The sequence below is a fragment of the Drosophila miranda genome, chromosome 3 (assembly GCF_003369915.1).
Source record: "Drosophila miranda strain MSH22 chromosome 3, D.miranda_PacBio2.1, whole genome shotgun sequence".
NCBI lineage: Eukaryota > Metazoa > Arthropoda > Insecta > Diptera > Drosophilidae > Drosophila > Drosophila miranda.
The window spans coordinates 13148117-13161592 of NC_046676.1; the positions used below are offsets into that span (position 1 = coordinate 13148117).

Below are 13476 nucleotides of genomic sequence, written 5' to 3' on the forward strand. Positions count from 1 at the left end.
ATGTCGCAATAATTCTTCTTGTTAAGTAAAGTGGAAAAAGGGGAGACTTTTCCAACAGCATACTCTATACAGGTTCGCAAGTTAAGTGCAAAGAAAATTGTAATTTACATACCAAATGCAATTATGTTTCTTTATGGGGAAACTTTATCTGAAGTAACAAGCAGATGAAAATATTAATACGATTTGGTGAAAAACAATAACAAAGTTTCCAACACGGGCTACATGTATTGGTGGTTTTTGCACGAGTAAAAATGTTTGTTGTCACTGTCAACTACTTTGCCGTTAAAGCCGTTACAGAGCGGCAAGTAAAGGGTTAAATGAAAACACCGAACACTTTATTTTATTTCGAGTAGTTTCGTTTCATAATTTGTAACTTCTTCGCCAAAGTTTCCATGTAACTCAAAATTGTTTTTTTTTTAGTTTTTAGCCATTACTATTTATTATTATTTACATTTAGAAAATAATATGCATTTTAACATTAATCCGCTCTCCTTTACCAATACTGGTGGGGCGCCAGCGTTGCCAGGCTAGATGCGGCGTGCTCCCCTTTTCGCCACAATCCCCCATCAACAAAGAAAAATTAGCCCTAAAAGCAGACAGATTGATAAAGTTAACATCAGTTCATCCAATATAATATTGAGCAGTGTTTAAAAATTTATAAAAAGATATTAAGTCCACGAGTATTGTTGCTGTCATACCCAAATAAATGATAATACGCAAGGAATCTTTAATTATAGCGACTAGTAAATTTATTCGGAGGTATAAAGTTCGAAGGGGCAGCGCAGCCATTTTTTCTGGTAAGTGTGACGCAATGAATCCAATGCATGAACCAAGAACCGCTATTATCAGCCTTTGTTGTGCTTCGCGTATTCGCACCCGTACACAAAACTTAAATTAAATGTTAAAATTAACGTTGAAACATTTGAAAATCTGAGCTGTGCTGCTTTTTTCTTACTGCACCCTGAAGCTGTGTTGTAAGGCGACGCGACACAGATAATTAAGCAACATGGCGTTTGCAACAAAAGGCACAACAACAAAATTTGCCGGCCGGCGAGCAGTACGGCAATACGAAGACGAAAGCAAAAGGAAATCAAGGAAAATATTTGAACGCCGACTTTGAAACGCACAAGCTGTGTGGGGATTGTTCGTGGATAAGTTTGACTTTTCAAAACAAATATATTATTTAAAATAAGTTAGAAACATGCTGCCCCAAGATAGAAAAATTTTAAGGTGCTAGATTAGTTCGAAATTTTGAATGCGGAGCATATAATTTCAGAAATACAATTTCTTGCAGGCAACATACACGCCAGAACCAGAGTTCGAATCAAACAGGGTCTTCGAGACGCGTCGGTGGAAAGAGCGGCACCCCAAATAGATCCAACAACAACCATCACTCCAAGATGAGCTCCAACTCGAAGGCGGATCCCATCTCACTGAGCTTCCACGACTCGTGTCTGCGGATGTCCGACGTGCAGCTGCTGCATGGGCCCCGCTGGCTGAACGACCAGATTTTGAGCTTCTACTACGAGTACCTGACGCACATGAAGTACAAGACAAACGACGATATCGTCTTCATAGCCCCCGAGGTGACCCAATGCATGAAGTACATGGACGACCAGGAGCTGGAGCAACTCATGGATCAGAACAAGGCCACTAGGAAGCCATTTATATTCTTCGCCTTGAATGATAACATGAGCTTCGAGGCCGGTGGCACGCACTGGTCGTTGCTGGTGTTCTCGCGACCGGAGAAGACGTTCTATCACTTTGACTCGTACGGAAACAACAACACTAGCAACTCTGTGGAGCTGATGAACAAGGTGAAGGAAACTATGGACATGCGCTCTGCCAAGTTTCGTCCAATGCGCTGCCTGCAACAGGCCAACGACTACGACTGCGGCATACACGTTATTTGCATGACCGACCACATTGCCGACTATCTAAATAGGTATGAGGTGATTGATGGACTACCGCCGCTGCAGGTTGACACCGTTAAAGCCAAACGCACGGAACTGCTCAAGCTGATCTTGTCGCTGGGCGGCAAGGGCTAGACGTCGTTTCTTTCCTCCATTTGCTAGTTTTAAGTAATCGAATGAATATTGTAAATGTATCATTTACAGAAAACCGCTATACATTCATACTGACACACACACACACACACATACACATACGCACACACACACACATACACATACAACCTGAAAAAGGCGAGAGAGGTACGCAAACATGTGAAAAAAAAAAACACACACACATAAATAAATAAAATAACAATTATGGCCCCTTCCCAGCCATAATTGTTATTTTATAAATATAAATTGTTTTCCCAATAAAAAAAAAACAAAAAAAAAACACACACACATACACATACGCACACACACACACACATACACATACAACCTGAAAAAGGCGAGAGAGGTACGCAAACATGTGAATACGATACCCATGAATTAATTTTAATTTTGATTTAATTCCACGAAGACATTTAGAAAATGTTTATGTGGAAGCCAGTGCCAGGCACGGTAGTGAAATAACACACCCCACAGAAGGAGGTGCACTCGATATGTTTGAAAAGGATTAAATTACAAATAAAGATTTGTTTACGCGCAATCGATATCAGATCAAATTTAACAGTGTTATCATATTTGTTTATTTAGTTTAGAAGCGGAACCAGACGAGACGTTCCATGCCGTCATTCGCTTTGAAAGTAAACGAGTTATATTATGTTGCAATTATTTATTATACATAAATGCATTGTAGAAACATAAGGAGAATGCACGGCCTCCCAGGCAGTGCACGAGACCCAGGAATTAATATTATTAATTATTAAAAACATCTATGAAATATATAAAACCACATCTAAAACTGATATAAGGAGGCACTGTAGTACACCCATACAATTAATACATTTCTGAGGCCAAAGGCCGCAGGTTCGACATACGTCGATACCGCCGGGCGGGAGGGTTTGTTTGTGTTACAGAGGGTGGGGGCGGGGACAGATGAGAAGTGGAGTGCCCCCCTTCTACTAACTAGGCTTCTTGTACGCTTTACACCCTGACTTGGGGTCGCGTCCAGCCACCAAAGGCTCGCTCCAGCTCCTCCGCAACAGCCAGGCAGAGACGATCCTCGTTAAAGTTGGCAATGACCTGAACACCCAGGGGCAATCCTTCGCTGCCCTTTCCCAACGGAACAGCCGTGGCTGGGAAGCCCAGAACATTCACAATGCCCGTGTAGGCAAAGTTAAGGGGTCGCGTCACAGGCTCATTATGATAGGGCGCCACGGTGGGGTGTGTGGGATAGATCAGCACTCCATTGTCGCCAAGGAGACGCTGCAGCTCGGACCGCAAATCGTTGCGCTTACGGACCATGTGATCATATTTCGGCGAGCCGTGCTTGCACTGGGCACTGTCCATGATCGCCGTTGACAAGCCAATGAACGTGTGTTTGGAAGCCCCAAACAGCCATTTGAAAAGCTCCCAATAGGTGTTGATGTCATGCTCCAAATTGCCCAATTGGTAGGCGAAGCCGTGTCCACTGTCGTCCCGCATGTTGGCAAACCAAATGGCAGCCGATTGGCGAAATAGCGGCAGCTGGATGCGTTCCACCTGCTTGCTGCCAAACTTCTCGCTCAGGTGCCGGACCACTCGTTGCATGGCCTTCAGTGAAAATATTGGATAATCAGTAATTAGTATGTTAATAATTATTATACACTGATACCTTTTGTAGATCGGGGTCTACTGAAGACACTAGGCGGGCACCGCCATCTGACTCCTGATAGAAGAACTTCATCTTGCTTAGATCCACTTCCTTGTCGAGATTCAGCAGATCGGCCTTTTCGCCAGACATGATTCTAAGCATTGGGCGCAGGTCCTCCGCAAAGCGCGACATTGGGCCCAGCCCCAAGAAAGAGTTCTGCTCGTCGCTGAAGGGTGCAGGGAACTGGCCCACATTGGAAACCACCAGCTTGCTTGGCTTATGTCCGAAGATGCCGTTGAAAAAGGCCGGCATGCGAATGGAGCCACCAATGTCAGAGCCAAGACCAAAGGCCGAGGCAGCCGCAGACTGAATGCAGCCCTCACCGCCACTGGAGCCGCCGACAATGCGATTTGTATCATACGCATTGCGCGTCCGTCCATGCACCGTATTGTTGCTCTCCCACCACATGCACACCTCGGAGACGTTGGTCAAAGCAATGGGAATGGCGCCCGCCTTGCGCATCAACGCCATGGCATCCGCATCCTTAGAGCCGCGCACCTCTCGTCGATCATACAAGCCAGCCGTGTGGAGCATACCTAGAACACAGGTAAACTTTCATTTATAACTGTTTTAGTTCAGTTTTAGTTTAGTTCGATCTCACCCTTGACCGATATGCAGTCTTTTGTGGTGATGGGTACACCCAGAAAGGGCTTCTGCTTGGCCAATTCCTCCACGGTGTGGTGACCGGACTTGATCAGCTTATCTGCATCGGCTGCCTCTTGGAGAGCCTGGTCGTATCGCTCGTCCACCACACAATTCAATATGGGATTCACCTCCTTGATGCGGCGTATGAACGACTCCATTACCTGAACGCTGCTAAGCTATTCGATGACATGAGAGGTTATTATACTGATGGCTAGTGTATCTATATCAAGATCTACTCACTTCCTGGTTGCGTATCTTTCTTGCAAGCGACGATGCCGATTCGAGCAGAATGGGGTCCGTTATGGGTGGCATGCTCTCGCCCTTCGCGCCATAGATCAGGCGGAAAAGGAAACGAATGCAGGCCTGCAGTATACCAAAGATATAGGAACCTATGACGCGTGACAAGGGCACGTGCTGCGCCATCTTGCGTGGGTGGAATGTAGCTTTTTATTTTTTACTGGGAATGGCTGATGATCGCGTCTGTGTCTTGGTTCTGGGCCATGTGTTGTGGATCTGGAAGATTTCGACAAGTCAAAAAATTACAAATGTGTATCATTTAATTTTAAAGAATACATATTTTTCAATCCATCTATCAGCAATATTAGGAAAATACGTATTTCTGTCTGAAATAAATTGTATGTGGCTCAAAATATACACAATATTGTAGCCTTCAGTGGTAAATCAATAATTACGGGGCGAAAAAATAAGATAATAGTTCCCAATTATGGCCCAAAGCCACCCACACCCTCATCGAGAAGGAGAACGTAGTAAACAAATTACTTTGAAAAATTCCCCATCTACACTCTATTTTGAATCATTCCAATACTACTTTATCTGTAAATCTACTTCGAATTTATCTAGTTTATTCAGCTGAAACTTCATTCCTTTACTTGCTGATTGGCTCAGGCTGTAGGCAATCGATTTGGATTCCGTGCGGCTATAATCTGATAGCTTTGGCCGAGCCACGTCTCCACAGTTGGGGCTCGCTGACTCATGTCCACCTTTGCACTCCAGAATACTATACAAAAATACAAACACGGGAGTAGCGAATAAATAGAAACGGACATATTTCACATTATAATTGCAAATGTTTACAAACAATTGGGAAAATAAAACCAGCTGATAAATAGACCGAAAATTAGGGAAATGCAGAAGAGTCCTAGGGATATCGAAGGTCAACTTATTTGGTCGTAATTTGAGTATACCCCTAAACGACCCGGCTGTTTATTCCCGTTAGTTTCGACAGACGTGATTTCATATCTTATCAGAAATGTAGTATTCAGCCGAATTAGATTGGGACAGCATTTACGATGCCTCAAGTATCGATAGATAAGGGGGACCCCCCCATATCTCAGTGGAGTAAAGAGCCGAACCCCAATAACTCATATACCAATGCACATAAACTTTAACTATTTTGCTTAAAAGCTGAGGCAATACATAAAAACTTATCAGCATTCAGCGCTCTGAGAACAGGGAAAATGTATACCCAAATGAGTCATACATCAGGTCAAAGCCGTCTGCCCAGACGCGATAAAAGTAATAATAGCAATACTCGTACAGCAACTAGTCTGTACAGCAACAGTCTGGTCTGTGATTACCAGGAATGGAATTAAACTTTCCGACTGCTTATCGCATTGGTTTTTGGATGTCGAGAGCATGCTATCAGCTTGTAGGTCGGCTAAATGAATTTCCAGACATTCGAATGGGCACTGTAACGTGATAAATACTTTCAGTTAGGGGGCTGGGAATCGATACGCGGTAGAGGCTATAGGGCAAAGTTTTTAATGTTTTGGTGGGCAGTGATGCACAACGATAATGGCACAATAGCATGACTTTAAGTGGACAATCTGGATAAGATAGGCTATAAATGATTTCACAAATAGCAGGCGACAAAGTCCCAGCACAAGTTCGAGGGGCTCTTGACACAGCAGCCCCACAAACCTTCTATTCTGATTTACGAACACGAGTCCGGCACGAACAAGACCTGTTGCTATCCGCGCACATTTCCCCAAGCTATAGTGTAGAATAGGATAGCTATTGATTTGCAAATACGGCCTCATTTTGAGGCATACATATACATATCTGTAGGGGGTGGGAGTGTAATGTGGTACGAAAGGGGGTATTCATATGTATGCAGGACAGCAATCCGAACTGCGTACTGGCAATGACATCATTTCTCTTGCCAGATCTTTTGTTTGGATTATAAATAAAATTCATCAAGTTTCATTTTCAGAGTGTTCATTTTTAGTCTTGGGAGCGGGGAAAAAACCCACAAACGAAACCCAGGAGTAGAGGTTGACGTCACAAGAACCAAACTATACAGACGGATTGCAATTGAATATGTATAATTCATGTTCATTCGATCAGAGATGCACACAACACACTCAGCAATTGTAGTTTTTTCGTTTAATAATACTTTGGAACCGGTTCACAACAAAAGCGGTTAGCAATGAATGCCGCAATGTGCAATGAATGTGCAAACTAAATTAACTTCGCAGTTGGACAAATGCACAAAAAAGATAAAGTACACACAGATACACACTGCGCACTATTGCGCGTCGATAAATAGCAAACACTATAATGTACCCGCGAAGAAAAAGCAATGGGCTCTGTGTGATATTTTGCTGGTTAAATACTAGCGTACTTCAAAGGGAAGATTATTTCCTTTCGCTCGGTTGCACGGTCAAAGTTTATTTAATATGCAGCGAATTTTAAAGCTCGGCAGCTCGTGACAAAAACAAACAGCAATCGATGTTCCGCTAGTGCTGAGAGGCCAGCGATATATCGACTTTGTTTGTTTTTTGGGCACTATCGATGCCATTTTGCTCACTATCGAGAAAAATAGCAACATTGTTTTCATTCCATTGGCGTTGCCGATCAATGAGACAAGAAAGGAGACAGATAAGATATGTTTAAACGGTATTTTGATCATAGTTTTTATTTCTATTTTGAAATAAAACGCCGATAAGTTCCACTTATCGCACAAAAATATCGATTCAACGATTATGCTGTGATTCCGAAATATGAACCATTTAACGAGTTGCACGCAACAGCTGTTTATACCAGAGTATTGTTGTGATTTTCAATTCCAAGCCATTTAACAGATTATGTCTGATTTATCGCACAAATCCGCTACCAGCAATACGCTGCTTGGGCCGCCACAGGGAGTGCCTTTACCGAGAGCCTCTGCTGGTCTTCAACTGCCCACCACAGCGCCGCAAAAGCTCAAATCCAATGCCGATTGCTCGGGCTCAGCGACAGGGAATCCGCGGAACAAATGTGCACTAAAGCCAGGCTACTCGCTGATGAGCTGGATACGGCTGTGCAATTCTGGGGCAGATCTATCGGGGACCGGAGGACGGGTGGTTCCAGTTACCAGAAGCGAATTAGCTCTGCACAACAAGGTTACTGATGCCTGGATGGCCATTCGTGGCCGAGTCTTTAATGTTACTCGATACATGGATTTTCATCCGGGTGGAGTGGACGAGCTAATGCGTGGAGTTGGCCAAGATGCTACTACATTGTTTGACAAGGTTCATGCCTGGGTCAATTATCCACAGCTGCTGGGAAAATGTTACGTAGGGCCATTAAAGGAGAATGCCCCTGGACCTTTGACGGAGACTGATTCCCTCAAGACAGACACACGGGATTCAAAGCCAGTAGAGATTGTTCCTCGCTTCGATTGGATCCAACAAAGAAGCGAGCTTACCCTGTTCTTTTACACTCGAAGCTTTTCCAATCCCGGACTGATTGTGAGAAGAAAAGATCCGCAGCAGCTGGTGGCGCGTGTTTTCCTGGAGAGCAGATGGCACACGTTTGACTTACAGCTAGCAGGGAAGGTGGAGTGGCCACCGAAGGCCGTGCGAGTCGGGACTGAGACTGGAAAGACCGAGCTGGTCTTGGCCAAAGAAGAGCCAGCTCCTTGGACTTCTTACGGTACGCACACGTCACGCAAACTGGATTCTCTTGACACACAAGAGGAAACGTATGAATATGAAGTGCTTGCCTCTAACGATTTCAATCACGACTCTTTTGAGCTGAGCTTACAGAGCGTTCAGATGGAGGTATTGATGGTACTACCAGTGGGCCATCATGTGAACATACAAGTCCCTGTGAATGGGGATGAAATCCAGCGGAGCTATACGCCAGTCGATCACAGATATTTGCCCTCCGAAACGAACGCCCTGGCGAGTTCTGTGTGCCTGCACTTTCTGATTAAGCGATATACTAATGGACCTGTATCTAGTCACTTGCACCAACTGCAGCCAGGCTGTCGATTGCATTTAAGCGCGCCTCGCGGCGGTTTTATGCTCTCAAACCTAACCGCAAATCGGAACATCCTTCTACTGGCAGCTGGGAGCGGTCTGACACCTATTTTAAGTATAATACCCCATCTACTAAAGCGGAACACAAATCGCATGTAAGTTGGCAAGGAAATGGAAAGTTGGCCAAATCCGTACACTAACAAATTGTATTTGATCCACAGCGAGTCCCTGCACCTGTACTACTTCAACAAAACTGAAGCGGACATCTGGCTGAGGGACAAACTGCAGAATATGCAAACGGAGGACGAGCGCTTCATCTGCACCCACATACTTTCCCAGGCAGAGGAGCAGCCGCAACGAATATCGTCGGAGCTGCTGTCTCCTTTGTTCAAGGAAAATCAGCCGGACAGGTGTACTTATGCGGCGATTTGTGGACCAACCTCCTTCAACACTGCTGCCGAAGATGTTTTGAAGAGTCTAAATGTTAAGCCGAATCAAATTCATATATTCCGCGGCTAAAATTATCGTTTGACCAAAATTCATTTTCATTCACTTTATTTGCTATACAGCAAATAGTTCAGATTTTGGTTTTTTTGTGATTTTTACATTTTTTTGTTTCAATAATTTAATAAGTTTAACAAATACTAGAAAATGTTTGTTGGATTTTTTTTTTCTTTTGCTTATTGCTAGGCAAAGCACAGCAAAGCTTCGTTCTGTTCTTATCGTCGCAATCGTCTCTCAGTAAAGCCATCACACACATTTTGCTAATGTAAAATTGTAAATTGTATATAAACAAACGAAAAAAAGTAATCATCAGGTGGAGGGAGGGCATACAGGGCGTACAGAAAATAGATAGAAACAGGAGCAACATAGGATATATAGAGAATATATATATGTAGGATGCATATAGGATAACTGGCTTTACATTCCGTCGCAAGACGTTGGGGTGCCGGAAATAGTTCCCCGGAAATAGCACAACATTTGCGACTCGACTCTAAATCACTTTCCTTTCCTCAGGTTGCGACCCCTTAAGTAGACATCCGTGTGTGTGTGGTGTGTGTTGGCTGTGGTGTTTTATGTGTATGCGGGTAGCCTCCATCTAATCATGTCAATTTAGTAGGAGCGGATCGCTGGCGGCACCGTTGACACCTCGTTGTCCAGCGTGGTATCGATTACGTTCCTGTAATCCAACTGAACATCTCCATTGTCGTTGCACACCCAGGCGAGCGTGTGCTTGCGCCAGTGCTTCTCAAAGGGCACCTTCTCCTGTCCCTCGACTGGTTTGCTGTAATCCTGCAAGAAGAAACACACAATTAGACCCAGTGCCGGCTTTCTTGTGGCCCCAAATCAACTTACATATTCGTCAAGTCTGATCTTGAAGTCTTCACGGGCGTGAGCACCACGCGACTCCTTACGCGCCTCGGCTCCCACAATGGTCATTTGGGCATTGGCCAACAGATTCTGCAGCTCCAGCGTCTCGACCAAATCCGAGTTCCAGACTAGGGACCTAAAAATGATTTCAGATTAAATAAACCTCAAACCAAAATCCAAACATTTGCGCACTCACTTGTCCACAACCTTAACGTCCTTGAATTGCTTGTAGATCTCCTGCATTTTGCTCACACCCTCCTTGAGGATGGGCCCGTCGCGGAACACAGCGGCATGATGCTGCATGGTCTTCTGCATCTTCAGGCGCAGATCGGCAGTGGTGATCTGGCCGTTGGCAAAGCGCAGCTTATCCAGGTTAGCCACAGAGGCCTCGCCAGCTGTATCCTTGAGAGTGGGAGCAGCTGCGCCGGGCTTATTCTCCTCGGCAATGGTCTTGGCGCAGGCACGTCCGAAAACAACCAGATCCAGCAGAGAGTTGGCACCCAGACGATTGGCACCGTGAACGGAGCTGGAGGCTGCCTCCCCTGCAGCGTAGAGGCCGGGGACAATGATATCCTTGCCGTCCTTGCCAACGGTGATCACCTGGCCGCGATAGTTGGTTGGCACACCACCCATGTTGTAGTGCACCGTGGGTAAGACGGGGATTGGCTCGCGTGTTACATCTACGCCGGCAAAAATCATAGCTGTCTCTGAGATGCCGGGTAGTCGCTCGGCCAGCTGCTTGGGTGGCAAATGGTGAAGCTGCAGGTAAACGTGATCCTTGTCGGGGCCAACACCACGACCCTCCATGATCTCGATGGTCATTGAACGCGACACGACGTCCCGAGAGGCGAGATCCTTCGCCACCGGAGCATACCGCTCCATGAAACGTTCGCCCTTGGCATTGATCAGGTAGCCACCCTCGCCGCGGCAGCCCTCGGTAATGAGGCAGCCGGCTCCATAGATTCCAGTGGGGTGGAACTGAACAAACTCCAAGTCCTGAGAGGGGAGGCCCTGTCGAGCGACCATAGCAGTGCCGTCGCCAGTGCAGGTGTGGGCAGAGGTGCAGGAGAAAAAGGCACGTCCATAGCCGCCAGTGGCAATGACGGTGTTCTGGGCTCGGAAACGGTGCAGAGTACCATCCTCCAGGTTAAGGGCCAACACGCCCCGGCACTCGCCATCCTCGAAGATCAGATCCAGGGCAAAGTACTCCACAAAGTAGTTGCAATCGTAACTGAGCGACTGTCCGTAGAGGGTGTGCAACAGGGAGTGCCCGGTACGATCCGCCACAGCACAACATCTATGCGCCTGTCCGCCCTTGCCGAATTTCAAGCTCTGGCCACCGAAGGCGCGCTGATAGATCTTTCCGTCTTGTGTGCGGGAGAAGGGCATGCCGTAGTTCTCCAGCTCGATGACAGCCTTGGGTGCCTCCCGTGTCATGTAGTGAATAGCATCCTGATCGCCCAGCCAGTCGGATCCCTTGACTGTGTCGTACATGTGCCACTTCCAGTCGTCCTCCTCCATATTGCCCAGCGCCGCATTGATGCCGCCCTGCGCGGCAATCGTGTGCGAGCGGGTGGGGAACAATTTGGTGATCACCGCCGTGCGGAATCCCTCGGCGACAAGGCCAAAAGCGGCCCGGAGACCAGCACCGCCGGCTCCCACCACAACTGCATCGTAGGCATGATCGACGACAGGATACTGCTTCGATATCTTATCCGGATTAGCTGCCGTCGCCTGCTGGCGACCGTGCGTTATGTGATAACTACGTTGCCCTGCAATTGCAGCTGCGCGCTGCTGAAGGAGAGAGAGAGAGATGGGATCAGAGCTAGTTGATTGCTGTTTACAAGGGGTTTGTTTGAACGGGCCGCCCGCAGCGCTGTGATGAGACCAGACCGTTGCGAAATCAGGTTTTTGCGCAACGGATCCGTCATTTAGTCATTATTTGCACCTTTCAATTAAGAATATTTCAACGCTATTTCAATTCGCTAATATAATTACGTAAGCGCTTTAAACTACAGGCTCTTGCGATTCTCTGGAAGATCCCTTAGTAAGGAGTTATATCTTATCAGCAGTGTCCGGCACCCCTTGGCTAATACGCCCCACGCAGACGGAAAAATACACAGTAAATGTATAAATATGTACATCGATAAGATGCATTCGTTTTGTTTTGGCAAAACGATCGCCAATTAACGACAACTTGACAGATAAGTTGAGAGCCGCACACGCCATGGCCATCGCTGCCGCTGAGGAATATTCCCAGGCGAAGACAGTGGTGACGTCGACAGCCTCAAGATTGGGATGCTCAAGAAGCGAGACTAGACTTGATGGTGCCTCTACATAGAGTGACAATGCGACAGTTGCTTATGCAATAGATAAATTAAACTGTTGTAGAGACATCAGTAGCAATGGCCAGCTCCCATTGTATAATCAGCTCAGTTGTTAGCAGCGGCCGTGCCTCCCTGCATCTCTGGACATTCGTGTGACTGAATGAAATTTGCTGAGCTTATCAAGGCTTGTCCTATAGCAATGAGCCACCGCCATACACAATTTGCAATTGCATTTAATGTCTTAGATGCATTTGTTGCACGCACAGCCATTCGAGCAGACCAACAAAACACGGAAGCATCGACAGCGGGGGCGGGGCAGGTAACATAACCTCGTCGACCGTTGAACACAAATTTTCCACTAAAATCTTAAAAACAGCCCAGAGATGGGGGCAAAATCAACAGTTGCCCCCTTCTGGGATATTAACTCCGAGTGGGGCCATCCATTACACCTGGCCATCAAAATTGATTGAAATTACATAACAACTACGAGGGGCGCGTTTTTTGGTCAACTTCTTAAGATTTTTTCACTTCACGTCACGAGCAAATAAAATCCGTTTCCCTCGTTGTATAATCTCTGTCCGGCAAGGTGGACAGGTTGGCGACGATGTGGATGCCTGGCGAAAGGAGTTTATGCGCTACCTACCATGGAGACGACTGCATTTTTGGCCAAAATCGATGGCACACGCATGATTCCGGACATGTTTGCGGCTGGGCTTTCGAGGTGGCTAGTGTGGTCTAGATTCTGCAATAAAGTGGCACTTTAGTCAAAATTTAGTACGTGTGCGTTGATGTTTCTTAAAATATTTGTCATGTAGTTACATGTCTATTTTGAAAGGAAAAGTTTACGTTTTAAATGTTGTGTGCCGCTCGTCGGCACTTGAGTTACGGAGCTAAATGAATAATATGAACTGGTTCTCTGATCAGGTGAGGGTGATGAACCGTGCTCATTTGTTGGTACGTTTGCGCTTCGTATTTACGTATGGGCGGGAATGCATATGCCAAAAAAGACAGTATACATGTATACGTAAATTAATATTTAAATTTTAAAATACACAGGCGCAATATGACAATTGTAAAATGTCAACGCCAGGCTGACTACTACATATCATTCCACTGTA

General features: G+C 45.9%; 4 protein-coding genes across 8 annotated transcripts; 2 read left to right on the top strand and 2 right to left on the bottom strand.

The window, feature by feature from the left end:
* The first annotated feature begins 550 nt into the window (after positions 1-550).
* On the top strand, positions 551-2262 carry LOC108160397 (sentrin-specific protease 8). The gene is made up of 3 exons (XM_017294387.2): positions 551-797; positions 968-1230; positions 1295-2262. Exons 2-3 carry the CDS (start codon positions 1202-1204, stop codon positions 2046-2048), a joined length of 783 nt encoding a protein of 260 aa, XP_017149876.1. The 5' UTR covers positions 551-797; positions 968-1201; the 3' UTR covers positions 2049-2262.
* A 453-nt stretch (positions 2263-2715) lies between these two features.
* LOC108160396 (fatty-acid amide hydrolase 2-A) lies at positions 2716-7142 on the bottom strand. Of its 3 annotated transcripts, none has more exons than XM_017294385.2 (5): positions 7040-7142; positions 4636-4908; positions 4352-4571; positions 3712-4286; positions 2716-3650 (listed from the first exon to the last, which is right to left on the bottom strand). In XM_017294385.2, exons 2-5 carry the CDS (start codon positions 4816-4818, stop codon positions 3042-3044), a joined length of 1587 nt encoding a protein of 528 aa, XP_017149874.1. In that variant the 5' UTR covers positions 4819-4908; positions 7040-7142; the 3' UTR covers positions 2716-3041. The 3 variants fall into 3 exon arrangements, with proteins under 3 accessions (XP_017149874.1, XP_033247085.1, XP_033247086.1); XM_033391194.1 differs by having other exon boundaries at positions 6982-7135; XM_033391195.1 differs by lacking the exon at positions 7040-7142 and adding an exon at positions 6812-6898.
* Positions 7143-7428: 286 nt separating this feature from the next.
* Positions 7429-9679, top strand: LOC108158601 (cytochrome b5 reductase 4). The gene is made up of 2 exons (XM_017291063.2): positions 7429-8815; positions 8882-9679. The coding sequence occupies exons 1-2, from the start codon at positions 7503-7505 to the stop codon at positions 9177-9179; spliced, it is 1611 nt and encodes a 536-aa protein (XP_017146552.1). The 5' UTR covers positions 7429-7502; the 3' UTR covers positions 9180-9679.
* LOC117188037 (succinate dehydrogenase [ubiquinone] flavoprotein subunit, mitochondrial) lies at positions 9426-13310 on the bottom strand. Of its 3 annotated transcripts, none has more exons than XM_033391192.1 (5): positions 13205-13310; positions 13002-13100; positions 10228-11822; positions 10017-10167; positions 9426-9953 (listed from the first exon to the last, which is right to left on the bottom strand). In XM_033391192.1, exons 2-5 carry the CDS (start codon positions 13056-13058, stop codon positions 9774-9776), a joined length of 1983 nt encoding a protein of 660 aa, XP_033247083.1. In that variant the 5' UTR covers positions 13059-13100; positions 13205-13310; the 3' UTR covers positions 9426-9773. The 3 variants fall into 3 exon arrangements, with proteins under 3 accessions (XP_033247083.1, XP_033247081.1, XP_033247082.1); XM_033391190.1 differs by having other exon boundaries at positions 10228-11825; XM_033391191.1 differs by having other exon boundaries at positions 10228-11825; positions 13178-13245.
* Between the last annotated feature and the right edge of the window lie 166 nt (positions 13311-13476).

What these genes read in the sequence shown, in the direction of transcription:
- LOC108160397 (XM_017294387.2), top strand. Translation starts at nt 1,202, where the DNA reads ATGCTGCCCCAAGATAGAAAAATTTTAAG. An exon ending in CAAGATAGAAAAATTTTAAG is followed by an intron (nt 1,231 to 1,294) that starts GTGCTAGATTAG and finishes AATTTCTTGCAG; the next exon opens with GCAACATACACGCCAGAACC.
- LOC108160396 (XM_017294385.2), bottom strand. Translation starts at nt 4,818, where the DNA reads ATGGCGCAGCACGTGCCCTTGTCACGCGTCATAGGTTCCTATATCTTT. An exon ending in GAAAGATACGCAACCAGGAA is followed by an intron (nt 4,572 to 4,635) that starts GTGAGTAGATCT and finishes GTCATCGAATAG; the next exon opens with CTTAGCAGCGTTCAGGTAAT. An exon ending in TAGACCCCGATCTACAAAAG is followed by an intron (nt 3,651 to 3,711) that starts GTATCAGTGTAT and finishes TTTTCACTGAAG; the next exon opens with GCCATGCAACGAGTGGTCCG.
- LOC108158601 (XM_017291063.2), top strand. Translation starts at nt 7,503, where the DNA reads ATGTCTGATTTATCGCACAAATCCGCTACCAGCAATACGCTGCTTGGG. An exon ending in AAGCGGAACACAAATCGCAT is followed by an intron (nt 8,816 to 8,881) that starts GTAAGTTGGCAA and finishes TTTGATCCACAG; the next exon opens with CGAGTCCCTGCACCTGTACT.
- LOC117188037 (XM_033391190.1), bottom strand. Translation starts at nt 13,058, where the DNA reads ATGTCCGGAATCATGCGTGTGCCATCGATTTTGGCCAAAAATGCAGTC. An exon ending in GACGTTAAGGTTGTGGACAA is followed by an intron (nt 10,168 to 10,227) that starts GTGAGTGCGCAA and finishes AATCATTTTTAG; the next exon opens with GTCCCTAGTCTGGAACTCGG. An exon ending in AGATCAGACTTGACGAATAT is followed by an intron (nt 9,954 to 10,016) that starts GTAAGTTGATTT and finishes TTCTTCTTGCAG; the next exon opens with GATTACAGCAAACCAGTCGA.